This window comes from Fusarium solani, assembly GCF_023522795.1.
Source record: "Fusarium solani strain SB1 chromosome Unknown bctg00000001, whole genome shotgun sequence".
In the NCBI taxonomy this organism is placed as follows: Eukaryota; Fungi; Ascomycota; class Sordariomycetes; order Hypocreales; family Nectriaceae; genus Fusarium; species Fusarium solani.
In genome coordinates, this window is record NW_027072156.1 from 5,443,006 (window position 1) to 5,459,892 (window position 16,887).

A 16,887-nucleotide genomic window follows, 5' to 3' on the forward strand; every position below is an offset into this window, starting at 1 on the left:
CGGCATGCAGGGATATCGAATTACACAGCAAGCCAGCTAAAGCAAGTTCCTCGTGCTTATAACTATAGTATTTCCCATTCTAATGTAGAAACTCCTAATAGACTAAGGAAGGCTAAAATGGTCGCGGACAGAGAAGCCAAGTAAATTCAAGATACGAAGTTGCACACCGCAGAACCGTCTGACTTACCTAATGACTCATGGAGCCATTCCAAGACGGGCACCAATCCTTTATTTCCAGCCATTATCCTAGGCTTTGCCCTTCTCCAATGAGTTCAGCAGAGCAACAACCTCGTCCGCTTCAAACTTGATCGGCGCCTCTAGATCGTACATCTTGATGCCCGAATCACTCCTCCTGAAGATGAGCGTGCCCTTTTGGTTTTCAACTTGGACGTAGCCCAGCTTTGCGTCGCCGAATCCGGGCTTAAGAGCATATAGGAATGCTGTCAGGTCTGACATGGGAGCTTTTCTGTCTGGGTAGTTCTTGTCCAGTGATACTTGGTCTCTTGCCATCTTGAGGGGCTCTTCGCCGCGGTTGAAGCCGAGACATCTCCTTTCCATCGTTGGACCGCCTTCTTTCTTGAGTCCGACGAGGGAGTATTGGGCATTTTGTGCGCTATGCGATGGGACTACGACAAAGTCGGCGAAGTCGCTGAAGTGCTGGAAGACGAATTCGGCGGCTGTGGGGTTCAGGGCAATGTTGAACTGGTTAGGGAATAGGTTGAGAGCCATGTCGCATGTTCCCTGTATACACTAGTTAGAAGGAATTTGGGAGAAACGAATCTCGAGTACTGACAATTTGCAGATGGCATTTGACCTTGTCAGCGACACCTTTGTCGATGAACCGCTGGAGAATTCCGAGAGACGCGCCACCGAGGAATAGCACGCTCTCTGCAGATTTGATGGTTTCACAGAGTGAGTCAAGCTCGAGTTGCTTGACTGAGTTTCCGACGCCTCCAATTTTCTTCTTCGCTGTCTCTGTGCAGGTCTTATACCACTCTCTGAGGCTGTCCAGTCGCTGCGGTAGTGGCTCCTCCATGATGTTTCCATAGCGAATAAGTTCTTCTTCGCTGCGAGCGATTAGCTCTTCTTGTCGGTGGAAGAAGAGATTCACTGGGTTGTGGACTTCTTCAAAGCCGTCGAGATCAATGAAAACCTCGACAGGAGCGTGAAGCCATTCATGTAGCGCCGCTGCGTGATCCCAAGCGACAAGTTCTCTGTGTAAGAATGCATCTTTTCCGGGCCCATAATCAGGCTTGATGGCTAAGCGAAGCTGTTGTTGAAAAATTCATGTCAGCCTCAATATTTGCGCCATCCAACAAAGTCCTCACTCACAGTTTCTTTGTCCTCTTCGCTTAGTCCTGGGACGCTCTGCACATCCTTTTCAGTCAAAAGACCACCTATAAGCACCTTGAAGGGCCTTTTATGATCTGGGAAATGCTTGATGATGAGCTCTAAACAACGGCCCTGCTGTTCAGTCGACTTGTTCAAGCCCAGGGATACCTGACGAGGCTCAAAAATCCAGATGATGCGCGTATTGGACTCCCCGGACGTGGCTCTGATGACAGCTCTCTGGGCAGCCCAGTTATCAGAGTCGATCGAGTCATTGTAGAGAATGATGATACGTTCCCCCATGGCTACTCCGGTGTCTCGCTATATTGCGATGGCGTGGTGATGGAAATAGAAGGGTTGAGACAGCTATGTTGGAAGTAAAAGACTAGTCTTGCTTGGGAAGCTAGGGCACTTATATACCCATACTGTGCCCCTCTGCGGTAAGGATAGAGGGAGAGGGAAGATTGTATCATCTACCTCACCACATTCAGAGCTAAGATTGCACAGCCCAGTGGCTGATCCGGCCTTAGAGATGAGATGGCGAGATTTGCATGGCTCGATTGATATATCCTTGGGCCCCACACTGGGATGCCAACACTAGGCATGTTGTCTCGAAACTGACCTGCGGATGATTATCCTGTCATCAAGTGTGAAAGTTTGTGTCTGCGCCTCTTGCCCGCATGGCGTAAATGCGCTATTTCTACACTCGTGTTTGATTACGGTTGCAATATCCCCTAAAAAGGCACGGCAGCCTAGTTACTTTGCCTTTGATACGTAACCTCATATGTAGGATAACCATGCTTCAAGCCCCTGTGCTGCCTTCCATCTTGAGGAATGTCCGAGCCGGCATTCTGCCTTATGGGGGACCTCGGCTGTGTAAAGGCGCCTCCAGGAAGCTATTCCTGGCTCAGTGCGTCTACATATCATAATAACCCTCTGCAGCAAAATATTTGACAAGGGGATGCATGAATTGCCACCGCAACGCCGTCCTTCTAATGCTTGGTGTTTCTCTTCTGAGCTTAGCCCGACCCTCCCACAGATCCTTTGGATCCAGTGACAGATCCGATATAACTATTGATGACGCATCTACTGTATTAGCCACCATGCATAGCCAAGATAAATTCAGGGGTTTGGGACAATAGTTCGCACATGGCCATCCAATATTAGCAAGGCAGACTCAGATGATACTTTGTCACATCTAAAAATCATGCAAAGCGTCACGCCAGAAACCATGCCAGGCGTCCGTTTGCGCAGCTTTAGACAGGCTGGCTAAGCCCTGCTTCGGCGTGAGCCGCCAATACTATGAGAGGCCTCTGGGAGGAGGAGTGAGCCGACTTGCTGAGAAAAACGCTATAAAGGAGCAATTCTGGAGGCTCTGTCTCTCGCCTCTCGCCTCTCGCTCACCACAACCCACACTCGATACTTCACGGCTTAGTTCGACCACCTCTCCCTTGGACCGCATTCATCACACCAACAAGTCTTCTACCTACATATCAAAACTGTCTGTCAACGACTTTCTACCTTCACAATGGCTTCCAGATATATAATCCGCTGCCGTGTGGCGGTCCTGGCGTTTGCCCTCCTCGCACTGGGCGCCGCCGCCCTCAGCTCAGCCATCATAAACTTCGCAATTATCCTGCGGGGCCGCGCAAGATCCGGCTATGTTGATGATAAGGAAGTGCTGTTGGCCAGTACCTTCCAGAGTCTCCAGAATAATATCTTCGTCGTCTCAATGATAGGCGCTGTTCCCACCGCTCTATTCGGCCTCTTCGGCCTCTTCATAGGAGTTCACCCGAAGATACTGGCAGACCACAGGAGCAGCATCTCGCTCTTCGTCATCCTCCAGTTTATCATAGCCTTTGACTTGATTGTCACGGGTGGTTACAATGCCGACCGTGTCCAGGGCTTTCAGGCTTCCTTTGCCAAGTTCAGTGGCAACGACTACCCCTACTACAGCATCGTCTACTTCGGTAGCGTCGCCCAGGCCGGCTATGGCGCCTCAATTATCGCTGGCGCAGCCGTCATAACATATGGATGTTGTCGGAAGGAGAAGGCACAGGCTAAGGCAGCAGCCGAAAGAAGCAGACACTGGTTGAGTCGCAGGAAGAACAGGCTACTGGCCAAGCACTACCGCACTACAGCAGTGACGGGTATAATGGTTAATAGGAGAGAGAGAGAGGCTCCTTTGAGGTTTAGCTGTACCAAGAAAGGGAGGTGGGCCCGTGAGGAACTCTCGCAAAGGGGTATTCCAGAACGATGTCAGAATACAGAAATGATTGCAGCAGACAAATAAGAAGCATTGACTGCCCGGCAAGATCGATATGTACAGTATCAAACACTTTCAGCTTCCTCTTCGACAGTAACCTTTGTCGCTTAGAGGTGTCTCCACACAGTACTAATTACTTGACAATCATAGCTGTGTACTGTCAGACAGTACGTGTATTCGGTCCATTGGTTGAATCAGTGTATTCGTGTTGTGTTCGTGTTCTCGTTAAGTATCTGCCCCTGAAGGACCTGCTTTTAATCTCAAGATCCTTGACCCACACGTGACACCCCACATATTCAACATGTACATCATGATCAAGCCTCGTGGACATCCGGATGCTCAGGAGCCATGGGCGTGTTCGCCTCTGACGCCAAACTTGGCAAACTTGAACACGTCAACCCTCTACGCATGGCACCGCGATTATCGAAGACCCAGCGAACCGAGCTTCAGCAAGTCACTGCAGACAAGTTACAAGGTAAGTAAGACATTGTAGACGAAGTAATAGTGTGACTAACAGCTATTGTTGCACCAACCAAGCATACGAAAGAGCGTAATAAAGAGCCTTGTTTTTCTACAAAGGGAAGGGGCTCAAAGCCCGTTTTATCTGCACCGCGCGAACCGTCCGTCACGCACGATCCAATATACTCAAACATAGCATAATCGATGCTCCCCATGAGACAACTACCTAGCATGGAGACATGATGGAGAATTCATTTGACTCTTCTTCATCGACTCCCATGCCCGGCCAATAACTCCTCCGACGCTTAGACATCCACAAACGCAATGTATGACCTCGAAGCCACTCGTAGTCATTTATTATATCGCCGAAATTTATCGTCTTGCTGCCCGCACTCATCTATCGCGTTTTGCCTGCTCATTGCTTAGCTCGTTATCTCGCCATTGATGTTTGTCTCAACTTACATCCCTCCAAGTACAGATCCAAATAGAGTGGTGAGGTGCTCAATGACAGCGCGAAGTTCCTTCACTTCTTTTTCGAGCTGAATAGTCCGTCGTTCCGTTTGAGCCTGGAGCCGTTCAGATTCGGCTTGTCGCTGCCCCTGAAGATTCACCTTGTGCTCAAGCTTCCGGTGGTTGTCCTCCTGCCCTAAGAACGGTGCGCCATCAAAATCCTGTAGATCGGGCCAGGTGGATGACATTGCTGCGAAATCGGTAAGGCAGCTATTACGCTTTCAAGCTGGGCAATCATCGGCGAGACTACGCGCTATAAATCGCCACCGGTTTCCGTCTCATCCTTCCAGCCCAGGGCCGCATGGAGCGGTCGGGCGTCCCCACCTTGATGACCAGTCCTGCCTATTTCGGCCTATGTCGAAACAGAAAAGACCGATCCGATGCCGAGTGCGTCCTAGGTTATTCAAGGATAAGGCATTAATAAGCATTACAGTGGTCAGGATCAAGCCAACCAAAGCTTGCATGGCTAGGATCGAAGCAAGTAGCTCGAAGTAATCTCGCATCTGTAATCACGATAAGAGCGAGCGAGGATGATGTTGACGGCAAGGGGCATGGTAATCCGGTGGTTGTAATCAGGGTTCGGGTAATCATAGTGATGACGACCGAGACCGAGGTTATCGGAGGCGAAGTAGCCCGGGTTAGAACAAGCGGATGCAAAGTTTCGGTACTTTTCGAAGTGTGATTATCAGTAGTTGATTACTTGACTACACAACAGCATGATTACGGCGGCTCCACTCTCCACTCTCCACTTTAGGGGTTAACACAATGGTAATCCAACAGGAGTGAACTGTAGAGTATGTATGTAACAGGGCCAGAATCAAGTTTCAAACTTGATGACAGAAATAATCATCCGCGGGCCAAGTTCGCATCTCATCAAGGGAGCATGCTTAGATATAAACGTTGAGGTGACGTCTCAGCACGGAGCTTAAGGAAATACAACGGCTTTCTATCAATACTGCTGTGCAATCATTTGCATCATGGTTTCGCCTGACATGTCAGAAGAGGAGCGTAGGGAGAGACGCAGGGCCCAGAATCGCAGAGCGCAACAGAAGTTCCGAGAGAGAAAGAGACAGAGAGATAACGAACCCGGGCACGACAAAGACACACGACGTAAGAAGTTGCGGCGTCAGGATGACTCCGGTAATCCATACTCCGCTCTCGACCAACCTGATTACCCAAACTTCAGCGAAGACTTCCATAATCTTTTCGATACTCCGCCGACTCAAGCTTCAGTTGAGATTAAGGATCTAGGTTCTGTTGCTGATCTGGCTGGTATGAATTACGATTCCAGCGGTAGGTCCATATGCCCTTTTCTAATTGGTCATATGTGCTCTAACTCAAACTTTGACAAGCAGCTATGCTCTCCCTGGACATCTCTCATGCGGCGCCAGAGCCCATTACAGATGACATGATTGACCCGAAAATCCTGATGGATAGCCTCCATACAAAAAATACGACCTCGGTGAATCCCTCGCCAACTTCAAAGGACGACAGCCTAGGCAATTCCTCTGCACTATTTCAAAGCCCTGACAATCCTTCGATGATACCTGAAAGTCATCCTGTTCCCAAATTCGAGTTTAGAGGAGGCCAGCAGGATGGCAATAGTCAAGGCGGCTCCAGAGAGCAAACTCCAGAGGCCCGCACGCCACAAGTGCTGGCGACAAACACAGCTTCTGGGCAGGATGCTATCTCGTCTCCATTGCGGATACGGCATCGTGATCATAGGGCAAGGTTCGTAGAACAGAGCAGCGACGAGGAGCTGATGAACTATTTCATGCTACGTGAGCCTTCTTCGCTGGATGACGCTCTTAAACTATGCTTTATTGGAAAATTCTTCTTATAGGGTAATTGAAGCTAGAGTTTATGTTTAATCGCAATGTCTTTTGTTTGTGTTGAATGCTAGGCCAATATCGCCCTCCCCGAAAGGCCCTAAGTGTGCTATTCTTTTCAAGTCATAGAAGATATTACAGTATAGCAGCTATATTAATCTATAATTCAATGCTGATTTACATAGCAAGACTCTGTTTCATGGGCGTTTGCTAAATATAGATGTTAACCTGGGCTTACTAGCTTTCAGAAAGCCTATTTATACTTACACCTACGCATCGATAGTCTCTACGAGCTTATACTAAAGCGTATGCATGAATCACGCGAGACTAAACTAGCAAAACGTCTTCTTCGCCTCTCTTAGAGTAAGCTTCTAGTCCCTAACATGCAAGATCCTCCCATGAACAACGGACAGCCTGATCACCAGACAAGGCAAAGTTCGAATCAACGCCAGCAATCTGGCCAAAGCACTGCTCCAGGTATCAGCAGGCCACAGCTATATAAAAGGGTCATTTCAATCAAGTTCGGTGGGAGTGATTTTTATGTTATAATGGCGCAAAAGCGAGGCAATGCCTCCAGCGCTAAGTCACGTTTTGTAATCATTAGGGAATTCAAGCGACTGGATAGCAATCACTTGCATTTCAATATCCCTATTCGCCACCTAGGCCATCCCCATCTAGTAGGAATTGAGAATTGTCTACAATCAGCCACGGTAACTTCCGTCGTTTACGAGTACCTACCAGTATCCTTATCCGAGCTATCGAGTATGCCTAACTTGTCCGGTGTTGATCTGTCTACTATCATCGCTCAGGTCGATGCTCCTCCTCACGCCATCACTGAAGGCATGCTTATCTAGCTCATAGGTACTTGACGGCTTGATATACTTACACAAACAAAGTATACCGCATTTCAAGGCAGAAACCTATAATATCCTCGCTGATACGCACGGAACAGTAAAGCTATGTGCGTCCTTTGTCTTTATCGCATCTCATAGCTGCTGCTGGTTACTAATAAATAAAACCAAAGTGTTAGATCCCTTTACGAGCCGGCCATTGAATGTGGTCCAAGATCTTCGAGCTCTATACACCGTCACGCAATCTGTCATGGCCCCTCGCGGCGACTGGGACACAGGTGTCCTAGCTTTTCGAGATACACTTGCTTTTGCTAGTGATTTTGATCAGGTTAAGAAGGTATGGCCCTGCCTTGACGGCTACGTGCATGGCTGACCCTGACAAGCATGCTTTTCTCAACTATCAGTCACCTCAGAGTCTCGGCAAGTTGGTAATGCGAGCGTTATATACGACTTGTTGGGACTTCATGTACTTCAACGAGTAGCGGGTAGACTACGGTACTTTAATCAGAAAAAGAAGATCTGCATGAGCTACATAGAACCTAGCTATGCCATGAAGCAACACGGGCCTATGCTAGATATTCTGATGGTTTATCAGCTGGTCTAGAATCTTCATTGCATTCATCACATTTTCATCCTCATGCGTGGGTCCGACCACCTGAATCGCGATTGGCATGCCGCCGTAATCACATCGATCATCTACAAGAAAGATCTATTAGTATAATGAATCTGGTAAAAACTGCCACATGCTCACAGAGGTCCATGTTCTCTTGATCGAGATCGTTCGCCGCTTGATAGTTTGCAGGGTACGCGTCGCCTGGAAGCACTTTGCCCACTGGAATGACACCAGCTGGGTAATCTAACAGGTTCCATTGCGAACAATAACCCCACCATGGCTTGACGTCGTGCGGCGTACCGGCAGCAGGGGCCACTGGGCAGATGAGCACATCAATTGGCTCTCTATTTTGTGTCTGGGAGCCTGTCTCGGCCCATTTCTGCAGGTATTTCTTACGATACTCGTCTCGTGCGATTTGGAGCTGGAAGCGTCAGTGGGGCGGCTGAAAATGGAGCGTCTACTGACCTTCCACAGTTCATGGTGAGAGAGATTCTTGATAATAGGATCATCAATCAATCGCTTGGCGCTTGGTAGCATTGGCTCCTTTCCAGCCTCGAGGGTGTTTTTGATGTCAAGCCCGCCATCGGGGAAGTAGAGCGGCAGCAAAATGTCATCCCAGGATTCCTTGTGTTTATATGGGGTAAAATTAATCACTTTAGACGTTAGCGAGGGGAGAGTATTCACGTCGTCACCGGCAGATAGGGCCCTTACCTTCATGGCCGGCAGAGATCAATTTCTGAGCAATGCCCTTGATCGCATGTGTCATATAGGGGTGAGGCGTCACGACTCCGTCGTTCGACATTACTCCCACAGACAGTTTCTTATCGGGGTCGAATGGTATGGACTTCCAGGGGAGTTTTAGAAGCGGTTCCCTTGTCCAGGGTTCTGTTCCCAAAACCACCCGGAAGAACAGCTCGAGATCTTCCACGTTACGACCAAGAGGTCCTACCGAGGGCATTATGGACTCTGAACCGGCCATTGTGCACTCCACGCCAGAAATCGGGATGCGCTTGGCAGACGGCTTGAAGCCGTAGACGCCATTAAAGGCGGCAGGGACCCGAATAGAGCCACCGATGTCAGAGCCAAGACCAAGAGGCGACCCCTGGAGAGCCAGAAGAGCTCCTTCTCCGCCACTGGAGCCTCCGGGCCCGAGATGGGTGTTCCAAGGATTGAGAGTCCGGCCATGGATATTGCTGACGGTCTCAAGAACCATCATGCATTGAGGATTGGCCGTCTTAGTGTAGAGGACCGCACCTGCATTGCGCAGAATGTCGACGACGTGCGCATCCTCATCCTTTGGAGGGTCTTGACCGTAGGATATATACCCTGCAGTCGTGAACTGGCCTTTGATGTTGAAGTGGTCTTTGACAGATATGGGCACTCCGTGTAGCGGACCAACCGGGTTTCCAGTTGACTGCAAAATGTTGTCGAGCTGTTGAGCTCGCTCCAGGGCCTCGTCGAAAAAGACCTCAGACAGGCAATTTGTGAGTTGCTGAGCAAGTGACGCGCGATGGCAGAAGGCTTCAGTGACTTGAACGGACGTGTACTCCCGGGCGAGGATCTTCGATGCTAGAGCCGACGCGCCCAGAGATGTTAGTTTAATCTCTTCGACGGACAGCCACTGCGGCAATAGATCTGCCACTTGGCTGTTTGAGGCTGAGATGTTTTCCGGTATAGGCTCTGGTATGGTCCACCTTGTTGGCAGCCTCTCGGCGCGACGATTTTGGAAGCTCTGCAAATGTTAGTAACTCACGTAGTAAATAAAAAGGTGCAATATAATTACTGACTTCTGCTACTATTTGCCAATCAGAACTCATATCGCCGTTATCATATATGCTTTGACTAATAAGTGCTGTAGCTTGAGAAGGCCATAGCAGAGTATATATATATATATATAGATAGCACGATACTGTAACTTGTAGGCTTATATTGTATAATACTTCATTGCTATGCGCATACGCACACAAATTATAGCATTTCCCGCAACAGTAAACGTATATGCCATCGAGTGGAGGGTAATACATAAGGGTGCTACTGTATACACATCGCATGCACATATTATGTCTGACTGATTGCAAGCCAGAGTCCACCTTCAATGACTTGGTGCCCCTATCAGCAGTTGCTTACCACATGGCAAGAACCAATGAGCTCTATATCCCGATCAGCAGCTAGAGGGGGTAAGCACACTACTGCATCATACTTTAATGGAAGGTGTACAGTTTTATAGCAACCATAAGCTCCCTTCATAGATATTTCGTATCACATGCCCGGCTGCCTCGCCCGAGATTTGCACTTCCGGACCTGCGTATGTACCGTGAACCCCCCAGCTTGAAGCTGACTAGGGTTCGACTTCGCGGCCACCAGGGCGTCCCCAGCTGCGACCTATGCTCGGCTGGGCAGGGGCGGTGCTATTTGGACTTTCTGAATATCGGTCCCTAGAGCTGTGACAGAGTTAAAATCAGCCTGCTTGGGCAAGCCAATCGCTGACAACCATAACCATAATTTTGCCCCAGAAAGCAAACCAAACCTTGCCGTTTTGGTGGTCGTGGCTTGAAAATGGGGCTGCCTTTCGCAAGTCTTTCCTTTTTAGATTACTCAGCCGCAATGTGAACGAGTTTCTCCATTTCCACAGCTGTGGGCGGCGCCGTCTCCACGTATGTCTTGACCATCATCATATTAAGCTAAACTGTCGGTGCTTAAGCCCTCGTTAAATCCTTTTTCTACGTCTCTGCATAGATCGAAACTTACTTCTTCCATAAGATATGCCACGAACTTGTTTAAGAATGAAAGAGAAGAACCTCACGCCTACTAACGAACAACTTGGCGGTAGTTTGAGTGAACCAGAAGGCAACGCAGGCTTCAAAGGTGTAGAGTATGGCAGTTCAAAGGCTCCAGCGGGCGGCGAAATCTCAACAAAAGCCACCAAAAAGGCAAAGACAAAGTCCCCATTCCGGCGAAGGTGCAGATGGATCAAGCAAGGCCTACAAGAAGAGAAGACAAGGCTCAGCAGAAAGAGACGACGTCGATTCTGGCAGATTTAACGTACGATGCGGCAAGGCAAAGAGCGTCAGGAAAAGAAATGATGAAGAAGGAGAGTTGGGAAACGGAAGATTTGCTTGTCCGTTCTATAAGCATAATCGGCAAGCATTCATGGGTTCGCGCACATGCGTAGGACCTGGCTGGAATAGCGTCCACAGAGTCAAGTCAGCGTTCGCTAAGTTTTATGATTCTCTAATGGCTAACGATGTGCTTACAGGGAACACATCTTTCGCCGACACATGCTATCCGACAGTCAATGTTGCAATTGTTTTGAAGATTTTGGAACTAAACCCGCCCTTGACGAGCATCGCCAGGATCCATGTCGACAGAAGCCCTCACCGAGACCTTATGGAATCAACAGAGAGCAAGAAAAGCAGCTAAGGAGCAGAAAGATGTATCAGACATGTCCAGACGAAGAGGAGAAGTGGCGTGCGATATACACAATCATCTTTCCAGGCGGCGAAAATTTGCCGAGTCCCTGTAGGAAATATGGCCTCCCCAAATTAAAGTTAAAGCTAATGCTACCATAGACTACGAACCAGAAGTGCCAGAGTTTCCAGACTATTATCGACATATATTAATTGAGAAACTACCTGGCAGTATTATAGAGGAGTTGACAGCGATAGCGAACCCAGCTCAAATATCAGCAGATCCACAGCTGGTGCGACAGGTTGAGAATGCGGTGAAAGTCGCCGTGCGGAAGACACTTCTGCAAGTGGACGGCTCAACGAAGTCAAATGATGACTTTCAGACCTCACATCTAAATGCAGAAGTGCAGTTTGCAGGTATGGAGCAGGTCCAAATGCGACAGACATCTCCCCTGGAGCTTGACTGGCCTTTACTATTTGGCAATAATCACTCGGATGATGCACTCCAGCATACCTCTGGAGCCGGGTTGGAGCTTTGGGACTCTGCCAGCAACGCCTGGGGCAACTTGGACAACAATGACACCTTTTCGATAGGCTGGCAGGACGCCTCAGCCGATCTAGACTTGAGCCCCAACGTTTCCGGGCTAGCAAGTGGTCGAAATCAACCTCCCTTGCCCATACTAGAGACGCAACCGCAAGTCTTTTCTCAGGACCATGTACAATCTGCCAACTTGGGGTATGAGTCTATCATTGGCCTTTTGGATAGTGACGACTTTGACAACTGGGCTCTCTTGGACCAGACTGCCGAACGGGTTCTGTAGGGTCAAGACAGGAGAAATGAATCTCAACTTTGAAGGAACGGGGGGATAGTCGGTCATTTTGGTTAATCGAGAAATGAAGGAAAGGGTAACCATACAAGCGGTGTTGGGATCTTAGTAGGCGTCTGCGTTTTGCTAAATTAAGGAATTCCTTTCTCGGCTAATTTTCGCGCTACTATGCTATGAGGGCGATGATAATGCCGGTCTGAATGAGACGGGCGAAGAGGGGTTCCTCGAAGACAGCTCATCCACATAGAACGCCAGGATGACAAAGGATGTTGTAGACCTTGTCTTCGTCTTCGCTGTAGGTCGGTTTCAGTTTAGTCCTGCCCTCCCACCGCCTAGACAGTCGTCACCTATGGAGGCCTCTCATGGGCCGGGCATTTAATCGCTCTCTGCCCCCGGGTCGATCTGTAGCAACTCTCTTGCAGAGCTGGAAGACTGCGAAACTGGCTCTGCTGAGCCCTGAGAGGACTTCTTCGCTCCTCTGAAGCGCCGCAGTCGGGCGTCTACGGTTCAACGATGTGGCCCCGAACCACCACTGCTCAGCGCTCTCAACAAGACAAGCCTAACCAAGACAAGACAAGCCAAGTCAAGTCAAGCCAAGTCAAGATGACCATCTTATCAATCAAGACGGCTTTTTTAGCTGGCTTGACTTGTCTTGATACCGGCTTGGTAAGCAGGGACCCTATGGTGGTCATAGCCACGGTGGCTTGGATGGTAAAAATCCTGCTGGCACGGCCAAAAGTTAGCCCCGAGCACCACGCTCATCACCGTCATCATGTCCGATATTGACGATACCTCTTCGGTGACCGCCCTCTCGGAAGCAGTTACCGAGACGGCCAGCCAGCCCTCGACCCTGAACACGAGATCCGCCGCAGCCGGAAGCACCGCGTTTGCTACTTTTCGCGGGGGACGGTCCGTTGCCGACCAGCTCCGAGATATCGACACCGACAAGATCCGTACCGAAGTTAGCTTGATGAGCAAGATCAAGATCCAACGCCAAGATTACGTGCCGACCGAGTGGCTACACAGGAAGAAGAGGGGGAGGAAGTCACCTATCGATCCGTATGGCCGGCGGCTCACCAAAATCGTTGGAAATAGGGAGACGGGAGACTTCTGGCTTTGCAACCAGTGTGATAACAAGAAGGAAATATCGCTATACGCCCTCGTCAACAGCGGCACAAGCGGAGCGCTTAGGCACTTAAGGAAAGATCACCATCTTCTTGTTGGCGAGGTAGACAGCGAGACTACAGAGTCTGAGCCGCCTCGCCGGCGTCAACGCCAGCGAACTGTACTCGACTTGCAAAAGCAAGCCGTAGACCGGTTAGCTATTCCGAAGTCGAAGGCAGAGCTGTTCAAGGATCTACTGCTCCGTTGGATTGTAGATGCCGATATACCCTTCTCGGCCGTCGAACACCCTGACTTTCGAAAGCTTCTCGGCTTGTTGAACGAAGAACTCGTTGACGAGCTTTTGCCTCGCAGCGGCATTACAATTCGATCGTGGTTAGAAGCAGAGTACCGGTCGCAAAAAGAGCTATTGAGAAGTAAGCTTGCCGCCTCTCTATACAAGAAGCATCTCACCTTCGATCTTTGGACTTCTCCTCAAGAACACGCGCTTCTCGGCGTGACTGTTCACTTCACAGACGCGTTAAAAAGACCGCAGACGTCGCTTTTGGCATTGAGGCAGCTCCGCGGCGCGCACTCTGGTGAAAATATCGGTCCAACGTTGCGTGAAGTACTCTCGGAGTACGAGATCTCTGCAGACGAGTTAGGTTATTTCACGTGCGACAACGCCGACGCAAATGACAGCGCAGTCAACGAAATTATCGCCGCTCTTTTACCTGACGTTCAGCCGCAGGAGCGTAGAATTCGCTGTACCAATCACATCTACAACCTCGGCGCAACGAGTTACCTCGAGGGGAAGCTCAAAGACGTGCTTAAGAGCCTCGAATCGCAACCAGCGGAACAAGCAGCCCTTCAAAAGATCCTCGACTTCCTCGAAGAATGGCGGCCAACAGGCGCATTCGTCAGGATTCACAATCTTCAAGGCTGGGTCCGAAGGTCTTCGCAACGCCGAGAGGGCTTCCTTCAATACGCGCAAGGGAAGCTTAGCGAGGAGGAAGTCGACGAATTCGGCGAAGTCCTGTGGGAAGTTAGCCAACTAATGCTCCTCCAAGACAACGATACTCGATGGAATTCCTTTTTCACTGCCGTAGAAAGAGCTTTCCGATTAAAAGACCCGATCGAGATCTACACAACGGTTATGTCTCGCCATGCAGATAAAACGAAGCGGATTCCGGAAGAATATCTCCTCTCGCAAGACGACTGGCATGTCTTAGCAATTACTCTTGAGGTACTACTACCGTTTAAAAAGCTAACTAAGTATTTCGAAGGCAGGTTTTTCTCCCAACTTTTACGACTGGTTAACTAATAATTTGACAGGTCGAGTGCCTCGCTTTGCCGAGGCCGCTGCCTCGTTATTTTACCTCGTTGATCACCTCCGCAAGCAGCTCGCCGAATACAGTGACTCTGACCGAGTTTTCCCTGGGCCAGAGATCGAGGGGCCGGAGAGAGAGATCCGAGTTGGCGACGCGCCACTACGCTTTGTTGCCTCACAGGGTTCCTCGTCGCCCTCTTCGCCGCCTGTTTCCCCACCTGCTGCTCAATCTCAGCGACCCCAGCGCAACGTGGGCTTACCTCACAAATACCGGGATTCCGTGATTGACCTTCCGGGGCGGCCAGTCGGATCGATCAACCCACCCGTAGCGTTAGAGGACTCCGGCGCCGAAGACGTCCTCGAGCAAGAAGATGGAGAAGAAGAGGGCTCACAACGGCAGCGGCGTGAGAGATGGCCAAATCCGCCCTCAAAAACCGAGATCGCCGACGTGAATCTCAGAGCCATACGCGGCTGTATCACGTGCGCCATTTACAAGCTCGAGAAATACGTTAATTTACTAGAGGACTCGCCTGCTTACTGGACGGCTATGATTCTACATCCGGCCTTCAAGGATAAGTGGATTCGCGAATACCTTCCTGGGGAACAAGCCAACCGCATAGTCGACAGCTTTAAACAATTCTTCGACCGGGATTACAATAAGCTGCCTACCCAACCGACCCCGATACAGAAGAAGATGAAGTCCTCGCATCTCGGAGCGCACAGCTACCTCGCCCAACGCCCCTCTCCGGCCAGCCGGGACGAGGTTAAACAGTATCTTGAAGAACCTATCTACGAAGACGAGGCGGTTGAGGATCCTTTCGAGTGGTGGCGGCAGAGAGAGAAGGACTTTCCACGGCTTGCGAGGATGGCGTACGATCTGCTATCCATACCTTCGACGGCGTGCGAGTGTGAGAGGGTCTTCAGCCTCGCCAAGCTCTTGGTTGGCACGCAGCGACACTCACTCCAAGATCTGACGATGGAGATGCTCACTTGTGTGAAGTTTTGGCGGCGGAATCCACTGATATAAAGCCGGGCTCTTGTTCTAGATGGCTGCTTTGTCCGTAGATGACAGTCTGCAGTTGAGCTCACGATGGCCGGCCTGCTTACTAACACGGCTTGAATAGGCTTGACAAGATATCAAGTCAAGCCAAGTCAAGTCAAGACAGACCGCTAAGTTGTCAAGTCAAGACAAGCCAGACCTCTGGCTTGTCTTGACTTGACTTGTTGAGAGCGCTGCCACTGCTCTCCCGGGTGGCTGGTCGTTGATTTAAGGTTTAGGGTACACGTAGATCCGTCGGCTGTGCCACTCGGATGGCGACGGCGAGATTGTTCCGGTAGAGGGTGGACGGGCCAACTGTTGGCTGGTTGGATGTCCGGCGCCGTGGAGCCACACGATATGGCAAGATGATGATGGGCAGCTGGTGGGAGCGAGAAGTGGCCTTACAGAGCCAGGCCCTAGAAGGAACTGGTTTGCAAGTTTCATCGGAGGAAGCCGCCGCTACCCGGCATCGTCCGGCTTATGTGGAGCACACGAGTAAGCATAACCGTAGCATCATACCGTAGCACTCTGCGTACATCAGCTGATTTACAGTATTGTACTGTATGAACCCCGGCGTAATCAAGAAGTGTGCTTGCCGCAAGCAGTCTCAACTGCAGTGCGGTAAAGCTGACGGTTCAGGAAGTGAAACCGTCTGCGATCCCGGGGTTTGATGTTCCTTCCTCGACCCGGCCCCAAGTCACGGGTTCCATGCAGCAGGGGATGCGGACTCACCATTCAGCATCTTGGCAGCGCAGCGGCTTCCCCTATCCGTTCTCCGTAGCATGAACTAATGAGGCCCCGCAATCGGTGTTACAGGATCCTTCGGTGACTACCCTGATAGGGCAGGTCGTTTGAAGTTCAGGGGGCCATGACGGTCCGGGTCTTCCGGGGATCAAGGCCACTGCGCACGTTCCGCTTTCAAAATTAAGAAGCGGAATGGTTCCTGCCAGACAGATTCAAGAGCTCACAGCACGGCCGACTGCTGCAGAATAAAATTTTACACAGGATATACCCTTAGTTTTTGGTGAGCTGGTGTATAGACGCGAGTCCTATTAAGCCTCTGAGCCACTCGTGTGTGATGTCCCAATCAAGCAACTACTTTGTGTATCAAGACGGCCAGCGACTGCGCTCATCTTCGCCGTTGCTTCCTCTTGCATCCCTTTTAGCACAGTCACGGTAATCAGCACGTCAAGAGTGCAGGGCAATAAACTTCGCCTCGCTTTCCTTCCAATCCTTCTGCGAGTGATTGCTCACATAAATCACACAGCTTATCTACGTTTTAACAACATTGCAGTCGCTTACAAGGGACCTCTGAAGCTCGCTAAC

At 50.1% G+C, this 16,887-nt stretch overlaps 6 protein-coding genes across 6 annotated transcripts; 4 read left to right on the plus strand and 2 right to left on the minus strand.

Annotated features, from left to right (window-relative positions):
- Positions 1 to 246: 246 nt before the first annotated feature.
- Positions 247 to 1,632, minus strand: MRS44_003834 (uncharacterized protein; the record flags this gene model as incomplete). Its single annotated transcript, XM_046284076.2, has 3 exons — positions 247 to 741; positions 794 to 1,270; positions 1,333 to 1,632. The coding sequence occupies 3 exons, from the start codon at positions 1,630 to 1,632 to the stop codon at positions 247 to 249; spliced, it is 1,272 nt and encodes a 423-aa protein (XP_046131951.2).
- Positions 1,633 to 2,857: 1,225 nt separating this feature from the next.
- On the plus strand, positions 2,858 to 4,078 carry MRS44_003835 (uncharacterized protein; the record flags this gene model as incomplete). The annotated part of the gene is made up of 3 exons (XM_065623396.1): positions 2,858 to 3,543; positions 3,746 to 3,762; positions 3,915 to 4,078. 3 exons carry the CDS (start codon positions 2,858 to 2,860, stop codon positions 4,076 to 4,078), a joined length of 867 nt encoding a protein of 288 aa, XP_065479468.1.
- A 1,463-nt stretch (positions 4,079 to 5,541) lies between these two features.
- MRS44_003836 (uncharacterized protein) lies at positions 5,542 to 6,407 on the plus strand (the record flags this gene model as incomplete). The annotated part of the gene is made up of 2 exons (XM_065623397.1): positions 5,542 to 5,857; positions 5,920 to 6,407. The coding sequence occupies 2 exons, from the start codon at positions 5,542 to 5,544 to the stop codon at positions 6,405 to 6,407; spliced, it is 804 nt and encodes a 267-aa protein (XP_065479469.1).
- Positions 6,408 to 7,815: 1,408 nt separating this feature from the next.
- On the minus strand, positions 7,816 to 9,674 carry MRS44_003837 (uncharacterized protein; the record flags this gene model as incomplete). Its single annotated transcript, XM_065623398.1, has 5 exons — positions 7,816 to 7,940; positions 7,996 to 8,278; positions 8,323 to 8,510; positions 8,569 to 9,589; positions 9,645 to 9,674. 5 exons carry the CDS (start codon positions 9,672 to 9,674, stop codon positions 7,816 to 7,818), a joined length of 1,647 nt encoding a protein of 548 aa, XP_065479470.1.
- Positions 9,675 to 10,640: 966 nt separating this feature from the next.
- On the plus strand, positions 10,641 to 12,085 carry MRS44_003838 (uncharacterized protein; the record flags this gene model as incomplete). Its single annotated transcript, XM_065623399.1, has 3 exons — positions 10,641 to 10,816; positions 11,114 to 11,376; positions 11,427 to 12,085. 3 exons carry the CDS (start codon positions 10,641 to 10,643, stop codon positions 12,083 to 12,085), a joined length of 1,098 nt encoding a protein of 365 aa, XP_065479471.1.
- A 519-nt stretch (positions 12,086 to 12,604) lies between these two features.
- MRS44_003839 (uncharacterized protein) lies at positions 12,605 to 15,549 on the plus strand (the record flags this gene model as incomplete). Its single annotated transcript, XM_065623400.1, has 3 exons — positions 12,605 to 12,757; positions 12,831 to 14,438; positions 14,479 to 15,549. The coding sequence occupies 3 exons, from the start codon at positions 12,605 to 12,607 to the stop codon at positions 15,547 to 15,549; spliced, it is 2,832 nt and encodes a 943-aa protein (XP_065479472.1).
- Positions 15,550 to 16,887: the final 1,338 nt, after the last annotated feature.